The sequence below is a fragment of the Camelus dromedarius genome, chromosome 31, assembly GCF_036321535.1.
Source record: "Camelus dromedarius isolate mCamDro1 chromosome 31, mCamDro1.pat, whole genome shotgun sequence".
NCBI lineage: Eukaryota > Metazoa > Chordata > Mammalia > Artiodactyla > Camelidae > Camelus > Camelus dromedarius.
In genome coordinates this window covers 16,954,695-16,969,369 of record NC_087466.1, presented here as the reverse complement: position 1 = coordinate 16,969,369, position 14,675 = coordinate 16,954,695, and the positions used below count along the sequence as shown (strand labels likewise).

The 14,675-nt window shown below is 35.1% G+C and overlaps 1 protein-coding gene across 9 annotated transcripts in view; it reads right to left on the bottom strand.

The window, feature by feature from the left end:
- The window catches only part of TMEM116 (transmembrane protein 116), an 85,108-nt gene that overhangs the window by 51,503 nt on the left and 18,930 nt on the right, over positions 1-14,675 (bottom strand). For 5 of the 9 annotated variants that reach the window (XM_031442738.2, XM_010995845.3, XM_031442737.2 and 2 more), the window contains 7 exons: positions 8,917-9,021; positions 5,824-5,873; positions 4,846-4,929; positions 4,366-4,504; positions 2,490-2,634; positions 1,830-1,903; positions 622-1,096 (listed from right to left, as the gene is read on the bottom strand). In XM_031442738.2, the coding sequence (XP_031298598.1) occupies positions 890-1,096; positions 1,830-1,903; positions 2,490-2,634; positions 4,366-4,504; positions 4,846-4,929; positions 5,824-5,873; positions 8,917-9,021 (804 nt within the window). In that variant the 3' untranslated portion in view covers positions 622-889. Of the gene's footprint in view, positions 1-621; positions 1,097-1,829; positions 1,904-2,489; positions 2,635-4,365; positions 4,505-4,845; positions 4,930-5,823; positions 5,874-8,916; positions 9,022-14,675 lie in introns of those variants that run through there. The other 4 variants (XM_010995844.3, XM_031442739.2, XM_010995842.3 and 1 more) reach the window with 2 other exon arrangements.

Sequence of the window (14,675 nt, the reverse complement as noted above, 5' to 3'; positions counted from 1 at the left end):
TAAATTCTACTTGTTAGTCATTCATTCACTTGCTTACTCATTTATTCAATAAACATATATTTAGCACTTACTGTCAGATTGAACCATGTAAAACTGATATTAGACCATTTTCACCTACAAAAATGGTAAGTTCATATAGTTCAACCTGATCCTACATATAAGCACTATGAAATCTACAATGGATTTGCTTGTAAATGAGAGCTGAGAAGGTTTTGATTCCGTTTTCTTTTAATCCTGATTTCTTTTAAATCTTATTATCCACTGTAACTTAAGAAGAGTGGCCTTAATTTTCTAGAGCAGGATGATTCCTACTGTTAAGGCCTAGACCAGTACTGAACATATAAGAGACCAGGATGTGGTGTATCTGAGGATCCCACTATCACCCTTTTCGACAGCTTTTGTCTTTGCTTATTCTGAGTTTCTGAAACTCTTCAAAGAATGTAAATCAAAGACTTTCTTTGTACAACCTCAGGGAGAGTAATAGTAATGGAAAGATCTGAGCAAGTTGCTGCATGCCACACTACTTCCCCAACAACCACAGAGTAGAGAGCCTGGAAATACCTTTATAAATAATAACCTGGAATTTATTTTTTTCTAAAAGAGACTTAGACAAATCTAATATTTATCAAAGTAATATGAGTTTATTTCTTATGTGGAAAGTGGCTTCATCTTCCTGAACAAAGACTTTAAGAATCACTTGTCAATCTGAGAATAATGGATAGATTCTGACCCCTACACCTGGGTAGCTGCTAACCATGGCACTATATTCCCTTTCATTCCCCTAGTTTAAAGCATGGCTAGAAAAAACTTAAGATGTTGTTCCCCAAAACTCTTCTCAATCCATTTGTGTAGAGTAACTCCAGTTCCCGGATGTTCCAGTTTTATACATTTAAAGAATAGTAGAGGTGCTAGTACCAAAGGCAAGGGTAGACTCCTGTGGATCTAGGTCCCTGCTATAGAATCTCTTCTGTGAGCATAACAATGGCGTCTGGGTGTCTGCATCACGCCGAGCCTCTTGCTTTAGTTGGTAGAACTTGTACTGTGTCCAGCCATATACTCCAGAGTTGAGTAGACCCTGGGACGATGTTGTTAGAGCCTGGAGGAGATGAAGGGGTGATGGAGTCCATTCTTCAGGTTTTCAGAGATTTGAGGAATAGCCCCCATTCTCCTTATTTATAAATCATTGTTATATTTCCTCTGCCTCAAACATCAAGATCTGGTGCCAGTTTTTTTCCCCCTTATTTTTCTAGCTTTTCCTGAACACTTTTCACACTGTACTTTATCATGGATAACTGAGAATTAGTCATATTTCTTAGTATACATATAAGGACAATGATTAGTGGTTTCAATGTCTCTCCTTATCGTCCCATTTCCCAGGTTAGGGTTGAGAAAACTGCCCTATCAAAACAGTCAGATAGCCCTGCAAAAACCTTAAATCTGTAAAGGAGGAAAAGAGAGAACCATTCCATTTCTTTACTCCTTTCTCTCCATTCACCTAGAATAGCTAATTTATCCCACTCTGGATGAGGCAGAATCATGTCACTATCAGTGTTTCATAAGAACATTATCTGCTAGATCTCTCTTTTGTTGCCCGTCCCTTAAACCACACCAATACAATAAAGTTGGCCAGAGATACATATGCTCCGGAATGTATGGCAGCACTTTTACAGAAGTATCCACCTATCTGTGAGGAAATTTTCATATTCTTCATAACTAAATGTAAATAATATACTTTCTTTCTTGAAATGTATAAAGATATACTCCATCTTTACTGAATAATGCCAGTGTAAAAGTATAAGAACAGAGATGCTGGATGTTGAAAGTGTTACCTGGAGAACATACAGGGCCATGTGAAGTTTGGTGTCCTGTGGCTTAGTCAGCTTTATGATCATCAAAATGACAGCTGTGAAAACACAAAGTATAAATCTTGCTGCTAACCCTGGCTAACTAAGCATAAAGTTTTTCAGTATACATGCCTAAGCACTGTGAGAATTAGAGGCATAATGAAGACTAGCAGTGACAGTAACCAGTTATATAAGCCACTGGCCTCAGGTCTCCAGCTGCTATTCCACATTGTTTAAAGTTTGTAGATTGTTAGAGTAGCAATGGTGGCACGACATACTACAGGATGATCATAAGATAGAATTCTTAACTTCTTATGTTCCCCAAGTCCTTTCATAGACATTACCCAATCTGATCCTCACTATAACTTTATGTAGTAGGAAAGGCAGGTGTTAGTATCTCTGAGTCCAGTCAGGACATTTCCTCTCATATGAGGTTGCATCTTGTGTCTAATTATCTTAATTTAAAAACATAAGAAAAAGAAGTTAAGATGGTTGGGAAAAACTGGAAATATGGGTGGGACCAAGGTAAATTTTACATGCTGAACAGGAATTTGTCTTCATCCTTTTTTGGTAAGACCACTTTGCTTGATCACAAAGCAATATTTTCCCTCTTCATTGCCCAGATCTTTCCATTAAGATACCCACCTGGGCCCCAGCAGCAAAAGAAGGCCACTGGATAGAAGCACACTCGCTGCTCCACGATGTGAATCACTGCCCACTGTTCACTCCCCAGAAAGCCAGTTGATTTCACAAACTTCTTATAAAGTGTCTGGGCCTGGATGACTAAGACCTAAATAAGGGTATAGCAGTAAGTAGTCTGTCTAAGGCTTATTAAAACTTCCCAGGTCTAGCCTATCATTTTAGAGGAATCATTCTCTTAGGATCTGACAGCAGGAAAGACCATCCTCCCATCTTTACCATCTGAGATCAGGCTTTTTCTGAGAGAAAATTATCTCCACAGTGAAGTTTTGCTTGGCCAGGGAAATGGACAGATATTAGCCAAACGTGTGGTTACCATGTTCAATACATGAATCCTACATCAACCCTCAGGCTTTTATTTTTCTCACTGAGGTTAATCACAATATGCTATGCATGGGAAGTCAAAACTAAGATCTAAGCAGACCCTCTTTTAAACTACCTTATTCGAGATTGTGTTAGAAAACCTTAAAAATAAATACATCAGCACTGTGGCTGAGCTCAAATTCTCAACTCCAAGCAAAAAAAATTTTAGGAAGTCTCTTCTTGCCCTTGGATGGAAAACAGATTGTTTTTCCCTTCCATTTGGGAGCTATTTGAATACGGTTTACTTAGTGAAAGAAATATAAATCACTTCAATGTCCTTTTTGTGGGGAGTAAATTAGGTAATAAACTGGGTAATAAAATCTGACCAAACCTGAAACTTTTCCCTAATAATCCAGATTCACTCTTTACATTAAAAACCCAGTTACTTAAGTTTAGCCATGGAGTTTCCTTTCCCCACAGACATAGGAATCAAAAAGAGGCTTGAACTTATTTGAGGGTATTTATGTGTAGTAGAATCAGTTCACAGTCTACTGATTAAAAAAGGATCACAATGCTAATTCTCAATGTCAGCTGAAGTCTGGGATATTCTGAAAAGCAAACAAGAATCCTCAGGGTGCCAGGTTTTGGGAGGCCTCTTGTCAATCAGTTCTAAATGTAAACCATCAGGGCCATTTTAATATATGCTTGTCAATGTGCATTCTTTACAAAGTTGCTGGTTTGAGTTAAGCTTTCTCCATAACTTATTTTTGAATTATCAAAGAAAATTCTTCACAATTATATTTTATTCACACGTGCTAGCTGTGCTAGCAAAAAAAAAAAAAAAGAATTGTGGGATAAAGCTTATCTACAAGCAGATAGTTTGTAATCCCTGAACCAGCATACTAAGAAAGGAGAAAATGATACTAAAAAGTAGATACGGCAAATAAAAAGGCATATTTGTTTGCCTACTGATTTCGTACTAGGCAGTTATATACAAATAAGGTATTGTCCCACGAGTGGTTATTTCTATTGTCCATCATTCTGATGATGTCGAATGAGTATTTAAAAACTGCCTGAGCCACTCAGCACTTTAAATCCAGTTAGACATAGCATAAATGCAAATTTACAGTGAATAAAGAACTAAGAAAAGAAAACTCTTCATTATTTGGAAAATTAAGTCAAAGAACATGTCCTGTGTTTCAGAGTGTCATACTACACAAACAATATACCTGACACATACTAGTTTTCTGGTTTGGCCCTCCATGCGGATCCACAGGAACATACGTTAGTTCTAGAGTGAGCGTAATTCTCACATAACGAATACAGGCTCTTTTCCCTACTCATTGCTTGGGCTTGGGAAGTCCAAAAGACTAAGGTCGTAATTACATTGTCAATATCTACTAGCCACTTTTTTAGTTCTAGGACTACAGGAAGTGCCTCTTCATCCCCTCTTTCTCAGGCTTGTTAATTCCACCCAATCCTCCCTCTTTCCATAAAGACAGGTAGGGTGGCACCATACCACAATGGTGAGGAGGCTGAGTAGAAAGCTGGCCAGGAAAATGATGAGCCCATAAAAATAAAGTGTGTTACAGACTGATGTGTTAGCAGAAGGCAGGAGTTCAGCCATGGCTGATGGTGGTGAGTGCATCAGGATACACCTAGGAAGAGAATCAATGGACAGAAGTGCTGCTACAGATACAAGACCAGAGAGATATCCACCTGGTACAAGAGAAGTTAATGAGTATATAGTTTTACTTACCATTTAGCTAAGTCTTGCCCATAGCACCTTGTTCATTTTCAGTTACACACTACCTTCTAGTTACTTTGTGTTGTATTTCTACTTACGTATTTTCAGACTTGACTACACACCTTGTTTCACAGCCCATTTCAAATACATGCACCTTGGCCAGAATGTACGTAGAAAGTCTTCTTCTATCTTTATTTATAGAAAAAATAGGTGTAATCTACTATGAAAATGATAGGTTTGGTCCTTACTTACCTGTGGCTCTGGCTGAAGTTGCGGAAACATTCACTGGCATTGCCCAAACAGAATACAGGTATCATCAATAGTAGAGGTATCAGGCTGGGAGGAAAAGAAATTTGTCACCCTAATATTCAGATGTTCTTATCCCTTTTTCCCATCACCCCACCCACTCTCCACAAATACATATACATTTAATTTCTTCAAGAAAAATACCTTAAAAACTTTAAGTATACCTACTTTTCAAGTTCCTGGGGAAGTGGAGTGCAGAAATGCATTTTATATCTAGGTTAAAAGACCGTAACAGAGTTTCATAGAGAGTCTCTGGGAGTTGTATGGTCAGATAAAAATCCAAGTGGGTCAAAATTAAGTGAAAAATCTACCAAGGAGCTTTGTGATCAGTCTGGTGATCCCATGGTGATCAGGTACAACTTCATTCTGATCAGCCCCTTCCTCAGGGCTTTTCCAAGCATACCTTTAAGTAACTAATTATTTATCCAGCTAAATATATTCAGATCCCTGTAAGAGGATAAGATCCAGGAGTAAAAGTTACAAACTCTAAAACCAACTCAATGTGACCATCACTTGAGGTGACATCTATACCCTTTCTAAGCTTAATTTTAAGAGTCTCACCCAATGTTATGAAGGTAGGTAAGATCTTGAAAAACCATCTATTACAACTTTTCATGATATATGAAAAGGAATTAGAAGTCCAAAGACTTAAAGGGAAATATTTATTGAAGGTCTCATAGAGTTGATGGCAGAACTGGGGCTAAAACCCAATCTGTAACTTCAAATTGCTTGCCTATTCTATTTGGGAAAATGGAATCAATGATCATATATTTGTTGCTTCCTTCCTACTCAGTAAGGCTCTGTGAGGACCTAGGAGTGACAGACTCAATGGAAATAAAGAGCATTAGACTCCTATTTGTTCCTACCTGGACCTCCAAAAAATAAGAGTCTACAGCTTGCTAGAAAGAAAAGAAACAATCTTACCTTGACAAAATGGTAGCTATTTGACCAGCTCGACAAGTATAATCTATAACCTATGAAAAGAATAAATGTAATGCCTCAGGATATTGCCAATCATATCATATTATATTAAATACCAGGTCATCACTAATATTTGACAGTACAAAAATTCCCAACAGCCAGTTTGCTTGAGTCAAGCTATATTTGCTATAAAATTCAATGAAATAGATAGTTTCTTAGCACTGAAGATAAGAGAACTTTATCTGTATTACTATATTCTAAAAAGTACACTAGCCACAAAGAGGACCTTTGGGAGTAGCTTAATATAAGATTTAGATACCACAACTAATTCTCTTAAGAAGAAAGGCAAATATGTCATCACACAGTAATCCTTCATCTTCTAATAAGGATTCAGGTTCAATTCTCTTCTCTTTTAGATCCAGGGAAGTGCAGACTTTTCAGACCTTATGGGTGGAGTAAAAGTCTATGTATAAGATGACCATCAGAAAGCATAATAGGCCAGGATTAAGTTTGATAGGGCAGAGTCAAAAAAATCCTTTGAATAGAAGACCTATCAGACTCAAGAAGAAAGAACATTTCAAAAATCCCCAGTTGTGTTAGACATTGTAAAAACAAAACAAAACAAAACAACCTTACAGCAACCTTACAGAAGAATGGTTTCTATCTACTAGGAGTTTATGGTCAGAGAGAGATTCTGAACAGAACATCTTAATATAATAGAAAACAAACAGTTTCCTATTTTAAGACAGAGATCATATCATATTCAGGAATGCCACTGTTAGGGATCAATAAGGAGTAAGTGAGCAATTAATCAATAATCAGAGACGGGGAACTGATATGCCTTATGAACTCTGGATCAGGAATAGCAAATGATTTAAAGTAGGAGAGCCAGTGCTGACTTCAGGTAAAATGGGAGATAGGTGAAATTAGTCTCTGGTGACCTCTCCCACTCATGTTTCTTCTTTTATTCTATCCCCTATCCAGCAGGTGGCTATTCTTGTTTAATTTCTGTTCTTACCCGGTTGTCAATCAATCTCTGGTAAAAAGCTTACTGACTGGTAATAGTTTAGGGCAGAAGTCTTGCTGCAGTATTTATAAGAGAACTCAAAAATGAAAAAAAAACTTCAGGGTTTCTGATATAAAGCTATAATGACAGAATAATAGGCAGTGGGGTTAAAATTGGGGGATACGGTTTGTCTTCTTGGAACTAGTGTCATAGTATGGGTTATAAAGAGAAGTACAATATGTGCATTTGTATGCATAGAAAGCAACAGAATATTATACATGAGAGCTAGTATTATGTCTCTCCACTTTTCCTTCAAAAATTAATTTTCTCTATAAGCAACAAGGACATATTGCATAGCTCAGGGAAATACATATAGATCTAATTTGAAAAGATACACGCATCCCAATGTTCATAGCGATGCTATTTACAATAGTCAACACATGGAAGGAAACTAAGTGTCCATCAACAGATGAATGGATAAAGAAGATATGATATATATGCATGCATGTATATATATACATACACACAACGGACTCAGTCATAAAAAGAATGAAATAATGCCATTTGCAGCAATATGAATGGCCCTAGAGATTATTATACCAAGTGAAGTAAGTCAGACAGAGAAAGACAAATATCATATGTATTACGTACATGTGAATCTAAAAACCAGTAAAAATTAACTTATTTACAAAACAGAAACAGATTCACAGACATAGAAAACAAACTTACAGTTACCAAAGGGGAATGGGGGAGGGACAACAGATGCATACTACCATATATAAAATAAATAAGCAACAAGAATTTACTGTATAGCACAGGGAACTATATTCAATATCTTGCAATAAACTATAATGGAAAAGAACTTTTTAAAAGAATATATATATGCAGATAACATATCACTTTGCTGTATACCTGAAACTAACACAACATTGTAAATCGACTATACTTCAATAAAAAGATATACATGTATAATAAGATTAAAATACATAAAGACATTTAATGAAATAAAAATTGCTAACATGATTTTTAAAAGTCTTCTGCCAAGATCACTTAGTGATTTACTGAGTTAGAAATTCAGAAACTAAGTGTACTATGCAGTGGAATACTATTCAACAACAAAAAGGAATAAATTACTTATACATACTATAATGAATGAACTTCAAAAGCATTATGCTACATGAAATAAACCAGACAGAGACTATATATTGTATGATATATGAAATGCCTACATGAAACGTCCAGGAAAGGAAAATCTATTGAGACAGAAAAGTGTATTAGTGTTGCCTAGTGCAGGGCATGGAAAAGAGATTAACGGTAAATGGGCATGAAGGATTTTATTGGGGTGAAGAAAAATATTCTGAAACTGATTTCTGATGATTATTTTATAACTGGGTAAGTTTACTTTTAAAACCATCTAACTGTACACTTGAAATAGGGGAATTAAATGATACGTAAAATACTTACACACAAAAAAGAATCCAGATGTACTGACTTAGTGTTCTCCTCTCGTTCATAACTATAATATTAGACAGTGTCCCAAAACTCTTTGTGAACTAAAGAAGGAAAGATAACTGCTCCCTGGCTCCATCTTGTTTTCTGATTACATACATTAATTCCTCCGTCCTTCTGCAAACCAGAATCTGTTACCCACACATACCAAAGAAATATAGCAGAGCAGAAAACACTCTCCATTTCCAATATCTGTAGCCCAAATCCCATGTTAGCTGGTGGAGCACTTTCCCTAACTTTTCTCCAAGATCTTTTTCTTTTACTCTAACAACAATAATGGATTGGCACAGAACCATGAAGGATTTCCCTTACTGAACAGAGGCAGGAATGGCAATACTGTAAATAATGTTTCCTATAATCAAATCCTTTTGTTGTTATTGGTGGTGGTGGTGGTGGTGGTGACAGTGGTGGCAAGAGAGAAGAGAAAGTCATGTCAACAGAATGGAAACACTGTGAGTTTTTCCTTTTATTAACTCCCATGAATTTGCTAAGCCAGTGCTGAGTGCTTATACTGTTTATCAAGGATATATGGGTTTGATTTAACATACTGTTCTTAACTATTAGCTCTGAATAAAACTTACCAGTGGAAATATGCTATGGCCATTCTGGTTGTGTTTCATCCTTAGCTCTTTGTACAGATACCAGATGTAATTGACAGTGTAGAAAAATGACGAAATGTAGAATATCTAGGTGAAAATCAAAACAATCCATCATAACTGTCTCACTCTTTCTTCAATTTATTTCATTATTTTCTCCTGTAAGAATCCTACCTACTCGTCTATGAGTAACTTACAACCTAGTATCCAAACCATGCAAAACTGGGCCAAGTCTGGGAATTCTACTCAGATCTACCTAAAATAAGTCCTATCTTCCTTATTTTATCCTTTTGACTGTTCAGAAGAACCTTAGCATTATCTATCTGCTCTCACCCAACTGTTCTACTTTTATGAGGATATCACAGAATCTTTTTCTGTTTTATTTTAAAATTTTCAATTAAAAGGATGTAAGAATTTCCACTTCTAATAATGACAGCCTAGGTTGTCAGAATCAAACTTTGCATTCTAAGAACTAAACATGCTGGATTAAATATCCTTTAAAACTTTAAAGGCATCAAAGAGTGGAGAAGATAAGCCATAGGATAAAATCCAAGAGAAGGAATTTCTACTTCTGTCTTTGATGAAGTAACAGAAATATAACTTGCCCTTCATTCTTAGAAACTAAAAATTGGACAAAATACATAAAAAAATTCTGTTTTCAAGCACTGGATAATGATCAGTGCAGAACAGTAATCCCTGAAAGAGTGAAAAACAAACAAGCTGAACCCATGAAGTTCCCCAGCTCATTGGCTAGAAAAAGTGAGTGCAGTGACAAGGAATCCAAACAGAGATGAGCCATATTGGTGAGCTGAGGAGACAGATTTCAGTGTTTGGGGAGGCAAAGGCAGCTATAATTTGTAAAGCAGATTATCAGAGAAGAGGTAGACACACAGAGACATAGTGCTCTGGAGATTTGCAGAGGTACCTTCAAGTCTTGGATTAAGAATTGATCTATGCATATAGGAGAGAAAACCATGAAAAATAGATTAAAAAAAACACCAGAAAGAAGGAGGTAGAACAATCTCTAAAGGAATCCCTAAAGGAATAGTTTGTGTTCCCATCAGCCAATGTGTGAAGACTTCCTAAACCATAGGCAGGAAAGGCAGTACTATAGAATAATAAGGTAGAATTACAAGAACAGTATTGCCTTATTAATCAGCATGAGAGGCTGCCCTAACTAAAGCTTTAAAAGCAAGCCTTCAAAAATAATCAAACAGAAGCAGAGTTAACTACGTCTAAGACAGAACCCCCAAATTTAAAGGAACATATATGTATATAAAATCTAACACCCAACAATGTAAAATCTATAATGTCAGGCACCTACTAACATATTGTTAGTAAAAATGTAAGTAAGCAGAAAAATATGACCCATAACCAAGAGAAAAACTAATCAATAGAAATGGACTCATATATGACATAATTATAAAAATTAGGAGACAAAAATGTTAAAGGAACTATGTCCAAGAAGGTAAAGGAAAGCATGAGCATGACACTGAGAAATGGAAGATATAAAAAAGATCCAAGTTGAAATTCTAGAGATGAAAAATATGGTATATGAAATTTAAAATATGGAAAATTAGAAACTGCAAAAATTAGTAAACATGATAAACTTGAAGACACACAAATAGAAACTAAAATGAAACACCTGGAGGAAAAAGACTTTTAAAAAAGAACAAATCCTCAGTGAACTGTGGGACAATACACGAAAGCTAACACAGGGGATTGGAATTCCAGATGAAGTAGAAGGGCAGGGAGAAACAGAAAATATGTTTAAGGAAATAATGACCAAAATTTTTCCAAATCTGATGAAAATATAAGCCACCATGTCCAAGAAGCATAACAAAACCAAGCATAAGAAACATGAAGAAAGCACACCAAGGTACTAACATAATCATAAATATAGATGCAAAAATCATCAACAAAATATTAGCAAACAGAATTCAAAAATACATAAAAAGGATCATACACCATGATCAAGTTGGATTTATTCCAGGGTCACAAGGATGGTTCAACATATGCAAATCAATCAATGTGATATACCACATTGAAAAAAGGAAAGACAAAAATCATATGATGTTCTCAAAAGACGTAGAAAAAGCATTTGACAAAATTCAATATCCTTTCATAATAAAAACTCTCACCAAAGTGGGTATGGAAGGAACATATCTTAACATAATAAAAGCCATTTACTGCAAACCCATAGCCAACATTATACTCTACAATGAAAAGTTGAAAGCCTTTCCACTAAATTCAGAAACAAGATAAGGATGCCCACTCTCACCACTTCCATTCAACAAAGTATTGAAAGTCCTAGACACAGTAATTAGACAAGAAAAAGAAATAAAAGGTATTCAAATTGGAAGGGAAAAGGTAAAACTGTCACTATTTGCAGATGACATGACACTCTATATAGAGAACCCTAAAGTCTCAACACAAAAACTATTGTAACTAATAAATGAATTCAGTAAGGTAGCAGGATACAAGATTAATATATGGAAATTTAAAAATGTATAGAAAATATAAGAACAAGAAAGTAAAAAAAAAAAATCCCATTTAAAATCATGTCAAAAAATATAGTATCTGGGAATAAACTTAACCAAGAAGGTAAAAGACCTGTACACTGAAAACTATAAAACACTGATAAAGGAAATAGATGATAATTCAAATGAATGGGAAAGTATTCCACTCTCTTGGATTGGAAGAATCAGTATTGTTAAAATGGTCATACTACCAGAAGCAATCTACAGATTTAATACAATCCCTATCAAAATACTCTTGATATTTTTCACAGAAATAGAACAAAAAAAAATCCTAAAATTTATGTGGTATCAAAAAAGACCCAGAACTGCAAGCAATCCTGAGGGGGAAAAAAAGTCAAAGCTAAAAAAAAACTGTAATTCTTCCAGACTTCAGACTATACTAGAAAGGTATAGTAATCAAAATAGTGTGGTACTGGCACAAAAACAGAAATACAGATCAATGGAACAGAATAGAGAGCTTAGAAATAAATCCACATACCTATGGTCAACTACTCTATGAGAAAGGAGGCAAGAATGTAAAATGGAAAAAAGACAGACTCTTCAACAAGTGGTGATGGGAAAGTTGGACAGTTACGTGTAAATCAATGAAATTAGAACAGTCTCTCACACCACATATAAAAATAAATTCAAAATGGTTTAAAGACTTAATATAAGACATGATACCAAAAGCTCCTAGAAGAGAACCTAGGCAAAATAGTCTCTGACATAAACTGCAGCAATATTTTCTTAGATCAGTCTCCCAAAGCAAAAGAAAAGCAAAAATAAAGAAATGGTACCAAATCAAACTTAAAAGCTTTTGCACAGCAAAGTAAACCATCAACAAAATGAAAAGACAACATACGGAATAGGAGAAAATACTTGTAAATGATGCAACCAACAAGGGGCTAATAACCAAAAAATACAAACAGTTAATATAACCCAATATCAAAAAGCAACCCAATCAAAAACTGGGCAGAAGATCTAAACAGACATTTTCCTGGGGAGAAGGGTATAGCTCAGTGGTAGAGTGCATGCTTAGCATGCCTGAGGTCCTGGGTTCAATCACCAGTACCTCTTTTAAAATAAATAAAGAAATAAACCTAATTATTCCCCCTGCCAAAGTCTACAAATAATAAATGCTGGAGAGGGTGTGGAGAAAAAGGAATCCTCCTACACTGTTGGTGGAAATGTAAATAGTGCTGCTATGAACATTGGGGTGCATGATCTTTTTTTCAAATTAGTATTTTTTTCCCCAATATATACCCAGGAGTAGGATTGCTGGATCATATTGTAAGTCTATGTTTAATTTTTTAAGGAACCTCCATACTGTCCTCCACAGTGGCTGCAGATTTGTAGTTACAAATCAAAAACGTACAATAGATATACAAAACCTAGAGAGAAATGAACACACATATACCATTTAAGAAAATCATCTAACTACAAGGGAAGAAAGTAAAAGAAGAAATGAACAGAGATAAACTATAAAAACAACCAGAAAACAATTAACAAAATGACAATAACATACCTATCAACAATCACTTAAATGTCATAGGACTAAATGCTCCAATCAAAAGATATAGGGTGGCTGATTGGATTTAAAAAAAAAAAACCCAAGAACCTACAATATGCTGCTTACAAGAGACTCACTTCAAAGTTAAAGATACACAGAGATGGAAAGTGATGAAATGGAAAAAAGATATTTCACACACATGGAAAAGAAAAAAAGCTAGGGTACCAATACAAGTATCAGACAAAGTAGAGTTTATTTTCTTGTTTGTTTTTTGCAGGGGGAGGTGACTAGGTATGTTCGTTTGTTTCTTTGTTTGTTTATTATTTTTAATGGAGGTATTGGAGATTGAACCAGGACCTCGTGTGTGCTAAGCACGCACTCCACCACTGAGCTATACCCTCCTCCACATCATGTATTTTTTAAAATATCTTTTTTTTTTTTAATATTTGAGGGGAGGGAGGTATTCAGATTTACTTATTTATTCATTCACTTTTTTTTAATTTGGGGGAGTAATAAGGGTATGTATGTATGTATGTATGTATGTATGTATGTATTTATTTATTTATTTATTTATTTTTAATGGAGGCACCAGTGATTGAATCCAGGACCTCATGCATGCTAAGCACGTGCTCTACCACTGAGCTATACCCTCTCCCCAAAGTAGACTGTGAAACAAAGTCAAAAGACAAAGAAGAGCATTATATAAAGATGAAAGGATCAATACAAGAAGAGGCTATAACATTTGTTAACATATATGCACCTAATGTAAGAGTACCTAAATATATAAAGCAAATATTAACTGACATAAAAGGAGAAAGTGACAATAGCATGATAACAATAAGGGACTTTAACACCCTACTTATATCAATGGACAGATAATCAAGACAGGAAATCATTAAGGAAACAATGACTTTAAATGACACATTAAACCAGTTGGACTTAATAGATATCTACAGGACATTCCATGCCAAACAGCAGAATATACATTCTTTTTAAGTGCATGTGGAACATTCTCCAAGATAGATCATATGCTAGGCCACAAAACAGGTCTCGATTAATTTAAGAGGAGGGAAATTGTATCAATCAGGTTTTCTAAACACAACAGCACAAGATTAGAAATCAATTACAGGAATAAAAGTGGGAAAAACATAAACATGTGGAGACTAAATAACATGCTCCTAAAAAACAGAAGAAAAAAATAATGGAATATTACTCAGTCATAAAAAGAATGAAAATTTGCCATTTGCAACATCATGGATGGAACTTGGGCTATTATGCTTGGTGAAGTAAGTCAGAGAAAGACAACTACTGTATGCTATCACTTATATGTGGAATCTAAAAAATAAAACAAATAAATGTAACAGACTCACAGACATACCTAACAAACAAGTGGTTACGGTGGGAAGAAGGATGAGGGAGGGGCAAGATGGGGGAGGGGATTAAGAGGCACAAACTACTATGTATAAAATAAATAAGATACAAAGATACATTGTACAGCACAGAGAATATAGCCAATATTTTATAATAACTTTAAATGGAATATAATCAAATAAAATATTGAATCACTACATTGTACACCTGAAAATAATATAATATTATAAATCAACTATATTTTAACAACAACAAAAAAGAAATTCTGACACATACAACACGGATGAACCTTGAAGATATTAAGCTCAGTGAAACAAGCTAGACACAAAGGGACAAATACTGTA